Source organism: Geotrypetes seraphini, chromosome 6 (assembly GCF_902459505.1).
Source record: "Geotrypetes seraphini chromosome 6, aGeoSer1.1, whole genome shotgun sequence".
Taxonomy (NCBI): domain Eukaryota; kingdom Metazoa; phylum Chordata; class Amphibia; order Gymnophiona; family Dermophiidae; genus Geotrypetes; species Geotrypetes seraphini.
The window spans coordinates 212,867,070-212,881,340 of NC_047089.1; the positions used below are offsets into that span (position 1 = coordinate 212,867,070).

Below are 14,271 nucleotides of genomic sequence, written 5' to 3' on the forward strand. Positions count from 1 at the left end.
ATCCAATCCTTAGATTTATAATAATAACTTTACTTATATCCCATCATACCTTTCAGTTTAAGATGGTTTACAACAAGAGAGGCTGTAGGAATGCAGCGAAGTTACATCAAGAGCAAGAAGTAGGAGTAAACAAATAGGCGTGTGACAATTATATATATCAGAAGGCAGGAGCATGCAAGTAGACGCAGAGGAAGTTTAAACGAGTTTGTCAAATAAATGGGGTTTCAGTGATCTTCTGAATGATTGGTATGACAATGAGTTAAGGAGTAAGTCTCTTAGAGCAGTGTTTTCAACCTTTTTACACCTATGGACTGGCAGAAAAAGAATTATTCTGTGGACCGGCATCGTTCCGTGGACCGGCAGTTGAAGAACACGGGGCTAAGTCGTGGGCCAGTCCCTGCCAATCTCTACCCAATCTCCACCCCAGACCCCGCCCATCTCTACCCCAGACCCTGCCCCCATAATAGTACTAATTGCACTTTGCACATCCCGTGCCTCATCTGGAAGCCTTCCCTCTGATGTTGCAACGTCAGAGAGAAGGCTTCCGGTTCAAGCGCACGATGCCCTTAGGAGCCTCTGCCTGTGGCTTTGTGCACTGAATCAGTTATGAAGAGGGAGCTGGCTTGAAGATAACGCCGCATCGATCGCACCGTGGACCGGCGCTTGAAGAACACTGTTTTGGGCCTGATGCACGTGCTGGCCCTGTGGAGCGGCAGGAAATTTCTGTGGACCGGTGGTTGAAGAACACTGACTTAAAGTATTGTTCCAGATTCCTGCTTGGAAGGAAAGTGTCTTGTCGAGGAATCTTTTGAATTGGCATCCTTTGGGATTCAGAAAGACGAATAATAGTGTTCTATGTGAGAGGCGGAGTTTGTTTTGGAGAACAAAGTGTTTCAGAAGGTAGGTGGGCGCAGTACCAAATAGTGCTTTAAACCAAATTTGAAAATTATTTACCGAGTCCTCTCCAAAAAAGGGGCTCGACTCTGTTTACAGATTGAGTACAATAGAAGGGAAACTCAGAACAAATTTTTAAAAATTCTGAGTTAAACAACCCACCATAACACTTGGCAGCACGGATGTAAAGGGAAAGGCTGAAAGCAATATCATATTAGGCTATTTGTTTGGGCCCTGTAGTCCTCATGAGCCCTCACATTTTCAGTTTATTTGAGGACTGGAGGAGCAGTTGCTTATCTGTGTATTCCCTAGTTTTATAGGAGATGACATAGTGGTGACACCAGGAAGTATTTCTTCACAGAAAGGGTGGTAGATCACTGGAACAGACTTCCGGTGCAGGTGATCAAGGCCACCAGCGTGCTCGACTTTAAGAATAAATGGGACATCCACGTGGGATCCCTTTGGGGGTCGAGCTAAGGATCTGGGTCATTAGAACTCAGACTTGATAGGGTGGGCCAGAAGAGTGGGCAGACTTGATGGGCTGTAGCCCTTTTCTGCCGTCATCTTTCTATGTTTCTATGACATGAATTTAAAAAAAAAGACACCAAGAGTAGTCAGACATTGTAAATATGGATAGAATGATCCCCGTCCCATTTGGATCCAGCAGCTGTGAAGTGAAGATGGTACCCAAGAAGAACGTCCCAGCAGACAGAGACGACCACTGAATTCACTTCAAGTTGCTACTCAGTTTCTCTCTCTTTTTTTTTTTGGGGGGGAGGGATGTGTATGACATATTGAACACAGTCCATAATAAGTTCTGTTTTCCTGCAAGAACTAAATGGCAGCATCAAACTGAGAGAGGATTTTTCAAATCTTTGCTCCAATTTTCTCTTCAGTGCCAAAATTGCTCCAGACTGAAATCCCAAGATGTTTCACATTAAGGCAATCTCCCCCCTTCTTCCCTCCATGAAGTTTGCAGCTTCCGAACCCAGGTTGAGACTTTGTACCGATTGTTTGAGCTTTAAGAAGATGCCGAAAAAACACAATTGTTTGTTGACGCATGCAAGCGATACATGAGGGGGGCATTGATTATGCTACAGCTATCTTACAAGACGTAAAGAAAGGAGAATTATGATTTCGATACTGCAATTTTGATAATGTCATTCTACTGAGAAACGCATAATCACACGGCCGATAGTGTTTGATTGTAGTCTGAATTTATGGGAAATATAGAAGTGGAAGAGCCCGACGTTGTACTGTAATATGGTATTATTTTAGTATTGTGAATTGTTAAAGCTTTGCTCCGACAGTCATCTCTTGTTTTCCATGATGTCTGTTATAATGCTATGTATGTTTTTAATGGAAATCGCTTAGATTTAAGTGGTCGATAAATTTTAAGAATAAATATTTTTTTCACTCAGAGAATAGTTAAGCTCTGGAACACGTTGCCAGAGCGAGGTTGCGGTAAGTGCGGTTAGCGTAGCTGGATTCAAGAAAGGTTTGGACAATTTCCTGGAGGAAAAGTTCATAGGCTGTTATCGAGACAGACATGGGGGAAGCCACTGCTTGCCCTGGATCAGTAGCATAGCACATTGCTACTATTTGGGGTTTTGCCAGGTACTAATGGCCTGGATGGGCCACTGGGCTAGATGGACCATTGGTCTGAACCACTAAGGCAATTTTTATGTTTATGTTAAGTGACCCTCAAAGAGGTTACACCGAATGTGTGATAGATAGATAGTGGGAATCCTATCACCTCTAATGTTGACTGAAGATTTGGTATTGAAACTATAAACATTTTGGTGTCAGGTCAAAAGCGCGCCGGGACAAATGCGCGCCCAGACAATTGAGCGCAGCACGGAGGCGCGCGCCATACAAAATTACTGTTTTTACTGCTCCGACGGGGGTGTGTGGGAGGGAACCCCCCCACTTTACTTAATAGAGATCGCGCCGCGTTGAGGGGGCGTTGTGGGAGGTGGGGGGGTTGTAACCCCCCACATTTTACTGAAAACTTCACTTTTTCCCTGTTTTTAGGGAAAAAGTTAAGTTTACAGTAAAATGTGGAGGGTTACAACCCCCCAAACCCCCCACAACGCCAGCGCGATCTCTATTAAGTAAACTGGGGGGGGGCTCCCCAACAAAACCCCCTGTCGGAGCCCCTAAATCTGTAATTTTCTTCGACGCGCACCTCCGTCTTACGCTCAGTTGTCGGCGCGCGCCTTTGTCTTTCGCGGGGTTGTCTATGAACCAACATTTTGTTGCAGAATTATCAGAATGTGAATTGTCGTGCACGATACCAAGTGCACTGTACTATATAGAAAAAGTAAGAACATAAATAGTTGCCTCCGCTGAGGCAGACCAGAGGTCCTTCTCGCCCAGCGGTCCGCTCCCGCGGCGGCCCGTCAGGCCTATTGCCTGAGCAGTGGTCCCTGCCTATTTCTATAACTTACCTCTTACTCCTATCCCTATAACCTACCTCTGCTCCTATCTGTACCCCTCAATCCCTTTGTCCTCTAGGAACCTATCCAAACCTTCTTTGAAGCTCTGTAACGTGCTCCTGTCTATCACAGCCTCCGGAAGCGCGTTCCATGTATCCACCACCCTCTGGGTAAAAAAGAACTTCCTAGTGTTTGTTCTAAATCTGTCCCCTTTCAATTTCTCCGAGTGCCCCCTTGTACTTATGGTTCCCAATAATTTGAAAAATCTGTCCCTGTCTACTTTTTCTATGCCCTTCAGGATCTTGAAGATTTCTATCATGTCTCCTCTAAGTCTCCGCTTTTCCAGGGAGAACAGCCCCAGTTTTTTCAATCTGTCAGTATATGAGAGGTCCCCCATACCCTTTATTAGCTTAGTTGCTCTTCTCTGGACTCCCTCAAGTACCGCCATGTCCTTCTTGAGGTACGGCGACCTGTACTGGACACAGTATTCCAGATGCGGGCGCACCATTGCACGATACAGTGGCAGGATGACTTCCTTCATCCTGGTCGTGATACCCTTCTTAATGATACCCAACATTTTGTTTGCTTTCCTTGAACCTGTGGCGCACTGCACCGACGCCTTCAATGTTGTGTCTTTATTAAAGCGTATCAGATAAGCACATATACTTCTCCCTCCGTATTCGCTGTGATAGGGGATTAACAGAACCGCAAATACTGAAAGACCGCGAATAACTTTTTTTTTTATACGTTATTAGCTGTTTTCTATTAAAAACCATCGTGACTATGGTGAAACCGCAAACAACATGGCGGGAGACCTGGCCTGTTCCCGAAGGAGAGGCAAAACACGGTGAAGAAACTGCAGGGAATCGGCGCTTTTCTTTGTAAACGCTTGGAATCGGCGATTTCTCTGTGCAAGCTGATGTAATTGGGGGGGAGGAGCCAGCAAGCTAAAAACTGTGAATAATCAAAACCGCGAGTGCTAAAACCGCGAATAAGGAGGGAGAAGTGTATACACAGCTCTGATCACCGTACTACTTGACATAAGAACATAAGAACATAAGCAGTGCCTCCGCCGGGTCAGACCATAGGTCCATCCTGTCCAGCAGTCCGCTCCCGCGGCGGCCCAAACAGGTCACGACCTGTCTGAATTACCAGAAGGGGCCCCTTTCCACCTTGGTTTCTCATTAAAGTCCTATCTTCCCATCAAAGTCCTCACCCTCTGGTCTTGCCCATGCACGACCTGGTTGGCTTTCTATACTTATTACCTGGTTAGCTTTCTATACTTGTGTTACATCCCAGCACCTCTCTCAGTATCCCACGATCCATTTATCCCTCAGGAATCCGTCCAATCCCTGTTTGAATCCATGTACCGTACTCTGCCTGATCACTTCCTCCGGTAGCGCATTCCAAGTGTCCACGATCCTTTGGGTGAAGAAAAACTTCCTTGCATTTGTTTTGAACCTATCTCCCTTCAGTTTCTCCGAATGCCCCCTCATACCTGTTGTCCCCCTCAGTCTGAAGAATCTGTCCCTATCCACCCTCTCTATGCCCCTCATGATCTTGAAGGTCTCTATCATATCTCCCCTGAGCCTCCTTTTTTCCAGAGAGAAGAGCCCCAGCCATGCAAGTTACATTTCAGCTGGACTGTGACAGTGTACCCAACGTACTTATTTAGCAGCTTAAATAAAGTTAATACAACTCTGGTCATTTAATGACAAACTAGACAGTACCTAAAAACATCACATCCCTAAATGTATCTATTAATTAGCTAGTGTTCTCTTCAGAATGTCAATAAATGATGCCTACAGAGCCTGGCTAAGCAGAAAATTCAACTGCGTTGCCTTACGTGCACGCACTCCTCCTCAAAATAATCTTATATTTTTCTTGCATTTTGCCTGTTTTTTCCCTTTCCCTTCCTGTTATCTCCTAGTCCACCATTCGGCTCAGTGTGTGGTACTTAGCGGATGTGATGCAGATGGGAAAAGGTGGAAGGGAACCAAGAGCTGTTAACGGGAAAGAATGCGACTGTGTTGGGGCTAGTCACCCAGCCAGATTCCGTTATCTCCATTTGCACTGCAGGAAATTGCACCACTTCTCAACTCTGGCTCTCTCCAAACACAGAGAGAGAGAGAGAGAAAAAAGCATTGGACCAACAATAATAAATACACTGATTTACTAGCAATTTCAGGTGGTATCGGGCTCAGAAGCCATGGTGCAGCATTAGAAGAGGAATTCTTTGACACTCTCCCCCCCATCAGATCCAGAACAGCTCTAGTTCAATTGTAATGTATTAACTCCCGTTTAGAGAATGATTTGGGGACAAATTTTTCCCCGTCCCCGCAGTAACCATTTTCCTATCCTGTAGAGGTCTTTTCCTATCCCTGCCTCGTTCCTGCAAGCTCCGTCTTCATCTGCACAAGCCTCAAACACGTTAAAATCATAAGCAGCAACATTCTAGAGCTCAGATTGTGATGTCATAATGCCTCGTTCCACCAATGCCTAAGCTCTTTCCTCGTCTGCACAAGCCTCAAACCCTTTAAAATCATAAGTAGCAACATTCTAGAGCTCAGACTGTGATGTCATAATGCCTCATTCCAACAATGCCTAAGCTCCGTCCTCGTCTGCACAAGCCTCAAACCCTTTAAAATCATAAGTAGCAACATTCTAGAGCTCAGACTGTGATGTCATAATGCCTCATTCCACCAATGCCTAAGCTCCGTCCTCGTCTGCACAAGCCTCAAACCCTTTAAAATCATAAGTAGCAACATTCTAGAGCTCAGACTGTGATGTCATAATGCCTCATTCCACCAATGCCTAAGCTCCGTCCTCATCTGCACAAGCCTCAAACACTTTAAAATCATAAGTAGCAACATTCTAGAGCTCAGACTGTGATGTCATAATGCCTCATTCCACCAATGCCTAAGCTCTGTCCTCGTCTGCACAAGCCTCAAACTCTTTAAAATCATAAGTGTTCGAGGCTTGTGCGGTTAAGGCAGAGCTTACAGGAATGGGGCAGGGACAGCGACAAAACTCATTGTCAAAATTTGTCCCCGTGTCATTCTCTATTTCCCTTCTCCCCTATCACAGTAACTTGTGCTTTAGGATTCACTAGTAGTTTCTGACAGTTATCTTTTGCTCAAACCTATCCATTTTGTTTGGACCTGAGGAAGACAATATTAACTAGTCAAAAACGTATTCATCTTTATCTACATATATAGTAGTATTACTTCTAGAAGGAGACAGGTTGGCTTTAACCCTTAGGCAAACTAGGCTCTCACCTATGGTGGCAGCTTCTGGTGATGGGGGACAAAGAACATTTGCAGTCAAAGTAAAATAGGTTTAAGCAGCAGCAACACCTAATTTTATCTGCAGAGAAGGTGGAAATGCTTCAGCTTGCTGACTTACCTGGATATAAGGGATTTTGGAAATTGCTCTCATCACGTTTATGTAAATAAAACAAAAGTTTCTTTATTAGTTTTATAATTTTGACAATCAAAATCAAAACATAAGTTACTTCTCCTGATGGAGTTTTCCACCATTTCTTGTTTGAAATATAAACTTGCACTATCTTTAACCCGTTAGTGCTTGCGCTTCCAATGATTTTATTCTGGTGTCACAGTCATTTGATTTATTTTCCAATACCGAGACTCTATTCTTGAAATCCAAATTTTCCGATAGTACCGCAGTAAAATTTTGAGAAAGTTGCTGTATCTGGTTTCCCCAGAGTAGACTGGAGATTTGAAATAGCCTCCCAAATTGATTCCATATTGAAGATTTTAGGCTTAGGTAAGGGCAAAAACTCAGTTCTGGTTGCCCCTAGTAGAGCCAAAGTACTTGCGTTTGCTGCAGATATTCCCGAAACAACTTTTATCCGATCCTCTTCTCCTCGCGGCTGCTTAGATGAAACTGCGCACTCCCCCTGCTTCCAAATGGCTCCGAGAACTTCGCCCTGCCGGGCAAGCAGGAAGGCGTCCTGGATACAACTCGGCATCGGCTGCTCTCCTCCCACTGCACCAGCTTCAGCTTTCGCCGCATCAGGGCGGGCCGGAGGACTCTGTTCCTCCTGAGAGAGGCTGACACCCTCAAAGGAAGGGAGACACGCCTCAGCCAGCGCTTCCCCTCCAGCCGAGGCATTACTCTCCAGATACTGCTTTGCTGCACGAACTCGTCCATCGGGCCGACTATAGGTAATCGCTCACCCGGTAGCCCCGGGCGCTTGGGCTTTCTTTTAACCATTTCTGGGTAGGAAAAACACTCGGTCTGCTACGGTGTCGGCGTGCTGCTTCGAGCCGCCATCTTGTCAAGCTCCGCCCCCTAGCCTTTTAATTTTATTTCTTTATTAGTTTTATAATTTTGGCAATCAAAATCAAAACATAAGAAAAAATATCATGAAATTAGAAATATCATTAAATCCACATAATTCAAGGAAAATTTTTTTGAATACACAATATAGTTAGTCCACAATCAGATGGAGACGGTGCTGAAATTGCTGAAAATTAACAAACAAATTACATAACCAGGAAAACCAAAAGGAGGGTCGACTGCCATGGAACATTCCTTATCTACGTAAATGATCTGAGAATCAGGATTAATTATCACTTACTATCCTGAGAAGTAATAAATTTAGATAACTGCTGCGGTTCATAAAAAACATATCTGTTCTCTTTATAAATTATTATACATTTACAGGGGTATCTCAGAACAAAGGTCGCCTCCAACTGAACCACCTTAGGTCTCAATATGAGAAACTTTCCTTCTCCTCTGTGTCGGATGTGAAACATCTGGGTACATTCTTATAATATTAGACAAAAAGGGAACATCTTTATATTTGAAGAATATTTTTAACATCCATTCCCTAAACTTAGTTACCCTATTCAGTCTACCATGAAGATACTGGGTGTAACCCTGGATCAATGCCTAACCATGAAAGACCAGGTGGACTCCTTAATCAGAAAGGGTTTTTTCATTCTCTGGAAACCTAGATCCATTAAATCATATTTTGATACGTCAGCATTCAGAATCCTGGTACAATCCCTCGTACTAAGTCAACTTGATTACTGTAACATCGCCTATTTAGCAATTTCCCAAAAGAATATGCGACGTTTACAATTGATGCAAAATGCAGCGGTCAGACTAATCTTTGGGCTAAAGAAATTTGATCACGTGACACTGGCTACCGATGGAAGCACGCGTAAAGTTTAAGTTCGCCTGCCTCTGCTTTAAAGTACTATACGGACTAGCCCCTAAATACATAACTGACCTTTTCTCCTTCTCAGCCAACAGACACAAGAGAAGCTCACATTCGAACTTCATTTCCCCCCCCCCCCCCCCCCCCCCCCCAGTTAGAGGATGTAAACTGAAAAAACACCATGGTCACCTTCTCTCACATCAGGCAGCATTATGGGGTAAAGATCTAGAACAATTATTCTCGCCCACTACTTACGAGGAATTCAGGAAGCGCCTAAAAACACATCAGTTCCTGAAGTATCTAGACAGCTGACCCGTACATCTCCTCATCCTCAATAACGGTTCTCTTGACCTATTAACCACTATCTTTCACCTCTTTTAAGTTCAATCAATTTGTATCCTTCTTTGAATCTTTTGTAAACCGCATAGAACTTCACGGTACTCCGGTATATAAACTGTTATTATTATTATCTGAATCAATGCCAAACTGTACTAATAGTGTAGCTGGTACCCGAGTTTCAACTTCTGACCTCTCTAGGAGATCAGATAAATTCTGCCGATTGGGATTTTGAGACCTAGATCTCACAGGTAAATAATAAATTTTCCTTGAATTATGTGGATTTAATGATATTTCTAATTTCATGATATTTTTTCTTATGCTTTGATTTTGATTGTCAAAATTATAAAACTAATAAAGAAATAAAACAAAGTTTAATATTTGCAGTTTTACAGGATCATTTGGAAGGAATGATGCTGGATCAGGAAGTTAATTGTATGTGTGTGTAAGGGCAAGGCTGAAGGTTAACCCAGGAGCTAATAAAGTACTCTGCTCTGGCCATGGAGATGTGCCTTGGGAACAGAAACTTGATCTGAGCTAGACATGCACATCCAGGGCAACTACAGTAGGTAAAGCTAAGGTCCTTATAATGCCTTCCCCCTAGTACAGGGATCTCAAAGTCCCTCCTTGAGGGCCGCAATCCAGTTCGGGTTTTTAGGATTTCCCCAACAAATATGCATTGAAAGCAGTGCTTGCACATAGATCTCATGCATATTCATTGGGGAAATCCTGAAAACCCGACTGGATTGCGGCCCTCAAGGAGGGGCTTTGAGACCCCCCTGCTAGGGGAAGGGCTGTGGCTCGCTGGCTGAGCTGCTGCCTCTGCAGTCTGCACCCAGCGGTTGTTAGATCAAATCCCAGTGCAGAATATTGGAATATGAAATCAAAAACGAGCTTAAAAGATATTTGGAGCACTGAGATTAAGCAGCAGATTTCTGCGTCTTAATGGCCACGAATTTGGACTTGGAGGATGAGATGTACAGCGTCAGCATCTATGAGACAAAACATGATTTTTTTTTTTGTTGTATAGAAGTTTTTGGACCCCTGTTAGATTACAAAATTTAGATAGTTCTAAGTCAAATAGACACTGGCACTGTCATCTCAATATAGGGACACTGGACCATCTGCTTTTCTTTTGTCCCTCGATACTTAAATTTTGGCAATTCATTTGGAGTCAAATCAATAGAATACTGGAAAATCCACTGGCATTGACATATGATACAGTGCTGTTTGGCAGGTTGATGAGGGCCAAGAGTCTAATAACTTCCCATAACAACAAATTACTTTTCATCGTGACGGGAGTCGCTATAAAACTTATTCTGAAAAACTGGAAAAATTTGGACAGATTAAACCAGGGATCTCAAAGTTCCTCCTTGAGGGCCGCAATCCAGTCGGGTTTTCAGGATTTCCCCAATGAATCTGCATGAGATCTATTTGCATGCACTGTTTTCAATGCATATTCATTGGGGAAATCCTGAAAACCCGACTGGATTGTGGCCCTCAAGGAGGGACTTTGAGACCCCTGGATTAAACTATAGTTTTTGTTGGGAATCCTTGTGCCAGACTTATAAATTTGAACATATGAGAGCAATACAATTGGGACATTATAAAAAAATTTAAGGATGTTTGGGACCCATTGACAAAATTTTGTAAAGATTGATTATTGGATTTTGCCCTTTGATTATATGCATCCAGGATGGGTGGGTATGTAATTAATTTATTATTGGATTGCAAGGTTGTTTATCTTGTCCATTTGCATTATAGTAAATGTTTTTACACTTTTAGGAAGGATGGGTGGGGATGAGGAGGGGGTTATGGATTTATTATATCATTAGAAGGAATTGAGTGCTGTCTATTGAGTTAATTGATTGATAATATATTGCACTTTATGCTGGTTTTAAAATAAAGATGTAAAAAAATAAATAAATAAATCCCAGTGCTGCTCCTTGTGACCCCTGGGCAAGTCAATCCTCCAGTGCCCACCACTTTGAATGTTAGCTTTGAAATGCCAAAGCCACAAAACGGCAATGTACGAGTCCCCATCCCTAGCGCTTCAAGCTGTCAACAGGGTTGGTGCAAGGGTATTAGGCGCAGCCTTACGACTCTCCCCATTAAGTTGAGGCCGATAACCAACTCCTCCCCCCTTAGTTCGTTTCCCCATCAGCTAGAGCAGTGGTCTCAAACACGCGGCCCAGGGGCCACATGCGGCCCGCCAGGTACTATTTTGAGGCCTTCGGTATGTTTATCATAATCACAGTTTCTTAATCATATGTCTTTTTAACCATAAATGACAATATTATTATTTAGCCAAAAAGAAAGATTTATAAACTATAAAGAGTTTTACCTCATGCAAAATTGTCATTTCTTTAATAAGACATTAACTATTTTTTTCTGAGGCCCTCCAATACCTACAAATCCAAAATGTGGTCCTGCAAAGGGTTTGAGTTTGAGACCACTGGGCTAGAGGATGTAAATTTAAGAGACACCATCAACATCTTCTATCGTATCAAGCAGCCACATGGGGGCAAGACCTGGAAAAACTAATTATGCACTCAAACAACTATGGTGAATTTAGGAAACATCTAAAAACATACCTGTTCTAGGTAACATCACAATCTCAGCCCCCAAATCTGATCCCGTAAACTGTTAACCACTAATCTCTAGCTATGAATGTTCCATTCAATTTGTAGAATCTTCTAATTCATTGTAAACTGCATTGAATCTTTTTAATTCATTGTAATTCATTCTAATGGTTCATAGACAACAGCGCGAAAGACAAAGGCGCGCCCGGACAATTGAGCGCAGCGCGGAGGCGTGCGCTGCTCAAAATTACTGTTTTTAGGGGCTCCGACGGGGGGTTTTGTTGGGGAACCCCCTCCCACTTTACTTAATAGACATCGCGCCGGCGTTATGGGGGATTTGGGGGGTGTAACCCTCCACATTTTACTGTAAACTTAACTTTTTCCCTAAAAAACAGGGAAAAAGTGAAGTTTTCAGTAAAATGTGGGGGGTTACAACCCCCCAAACCCCCCATAACGCCCCCACAACGCGGCACGATGTCTATTAAGTAAAGTGGGGGGGGAGGTTCCCCCCCACGCCCCCCCCGTTGGAGCCCTAAAAACAGTAATTTTGAGCGGCTCACGCCTCCACGCTGCGCTCAATTGTCTGGGTGCGCCTTTGTCCCTGCACGCTTTTGACCTGACACCATTCTAATTCATAGAATCTTTCTAATTCATTGTAAACCGCATAGAACTTCACGGTCCTGCAGTATATAAACTGTTATTATTATTAACGCTTTTAAATATTAAATTGAAAATTCTGAGTACATGTGGCTGTCGTGATCTATTGTTTTGCTTCTTTGACTACAGCTGCTCTTTGATTCCCCCCCCCCCCCCCTACCCGGTAACTGCCTAGTTTTCCTTAATGGATGGACTGGCCCCGTTTGAGGAAATGACATGCTCTAGTAAAACAGTTGCTTCAGACTTCTTTGCAACAGGAATCTCAAAATTGTTTCCCCAGAAGTCCCTGAAGAGTTCTCTCAGTAGACCACCTTACCCATAGCAAAGAGAGAGTCTATGCTTTGTGTCTAATTCTTCTTTCCTGCAGTGGAGCTAAGCCCTAATTACACTGCCTCCTATTCTAGGGCAAAGAATTACATGAAGTGCAAACTCTTGTCATTAGTCTGTAGCACACATCTGGCCAAGGTGTCCCATAAACCCACCGGAGTTGGCAGCTTTTTGTGCCAGGGTGGTACTAAAGAGCAGCATCAGTACAGTCCCTGCCTTCCCCCCCCCCCCCCGTTTCTTCCCCTTACTGAATAAAAGGGACAAGGCAACTAGTATCTTTCACATCCCCCCCCCCAAAGCTCAGGAGTGGCACCATCTAAAGAATACAACGGCTTTCATGGAACCAAGCAAAAAGGCGTAAGGGGGGGGGCGACCCCCCTCCCCCCAAAGAAGGGGCTGAAAATAGTGTCATCTAGAAAAAGAAACTCAGAATGAAATAAGAAACTAGAGAACAGAAATCCCCCCAACAGACTGAATGAATGACCCAGCCAGACCAGTGGAGACGATAAAAAAATAAAGGCGCGCTGACAAGTGAAGAGAAAGCAACATTGTGGAACGCGTCTACGTCGCTCCAGCACATCTGGCCAGCGGTTTGCGCGCAGTACTCACAGCGTGACGGTCCTGTTGGGCAGGAGGCGGGGATCAGGGGGCTCCAGCAGCTCCTCGTTACTGCACACCACTTTCTTCCGGGCGGCGCTGGGGTGGCCGAGCCCCTGCTTCGTCCTCTCCCCCACGCACTTGCAGCCGGCCACGGGGCACGCCTGGGACCCCGAGCCCAGCGAGGCGGAGGAGAGCAGCAGCAGCAGCAGCAGCCGCCAGCACGAGCAGCCCGCAGCCCCCCACGGCATCCTGGAGAGAGCGGCAGCTTCCAGCCCGGGGGAGCCTCGCGTCAGCCCATCCTAAGGGGGGACTCCTCCGCCGCCGCTTCTGGTCACCCTCTGGGCAGTTCTGGGTCAGTCAAGGCTCCATAGGAAATAAGCAGCGGCACCGCTTTAAACTGCAGGCTTTGGGGGGGGGGGGGGGGGGGGGGGAAGAGTTTGCAGCCTGTATCCAATTTGCACGGAGAGCAGAAGTTCAAGCATGTAAGGCTTAATCATCAAATAAGACGAAAGTAATGTCAGCCTTTTTGCCCTTTCCTTGCAACTTGTTTGCCCTGTTGCTCCTCCTATAGAGAATAAACGATCCCCCCCTTTTGCACCGGGGGTATTGCTTTCCTCCCCTCTAATGAGGGAGGTTAGCGGATTCGTCCCTGCACTATCTCGTTGGAGGCTTTTCCCGACTCCAGCTGCTGCTCCATGCCAGGATGAATCCCAGCCCCTCTTCTCCTCCACCTCCTCCTGCGCTTACACACAAGAGGCCGCTGGGTCCTAAAGCTCTCCCCACACCAGACCCAATCCCCCCTCTGTCTGGTTTGAAGCCGGGTTAGACCACCTCCCCCTCAGCATTTTCCCTGAGTGGATTTCACAGGCTTGATAGTCTTTCATTGGAACCAGCCCCAACATCAAATTCGATTCAAACCGACCTTTATTGCTTTCACATTCCGTAAGGCTCTCCTGCCACCTACCTGCATCTTCCCAGCCCCCTGCTTCCAATCCATTCCTCAGTGTGCAAATGAGTTTGTGTGTTAAGGGGGGGGGGGGTGCTGGAACTCCAGCTGCCTCTTTATATCCAGAGGTAGCACTGGGTTAAACTTTTTCTGTTTCGTTTATAGATATGACGTTTTAAAAGTGAAACTATAGTTCCCCTAATTAAAAGAAAGCAAACACATAAATACCTGTCAATATTCAACCTATGGCAATCAGCAATTTTATAAAACATTGAGGCCACAGACAGAATTGGGCCCTGATAT

The 14,271-nt window shown here is 44.7% G+C and overlaps 1 protein-coding gene across 1 annotated transcript in view; it reads right to left on the reverse strand.

The window, feature by feature from the left end:
* Positions 1-13,914, reverse strand: part of ADGRA2 (adhesion G protein-coupled receptor A2) — a 280,253-nt gene extending 266,339 nt beyond the window's left edge. Inside the window, exon 1 of the mRNA XM_033948774.1 lies at positions 13,032-13,914. Coding sequence (XP_033804665.1) covers positions 13,032-13,270 — 239 coding nt within the window. The 5' untranslated portion in view covers positions 13,271-13,914. The remainder of the gene's footprint in view (positions 1-13,031) is intronic.
* Positions 13,915-14,271: the final 357 nt, after the last annotated feature.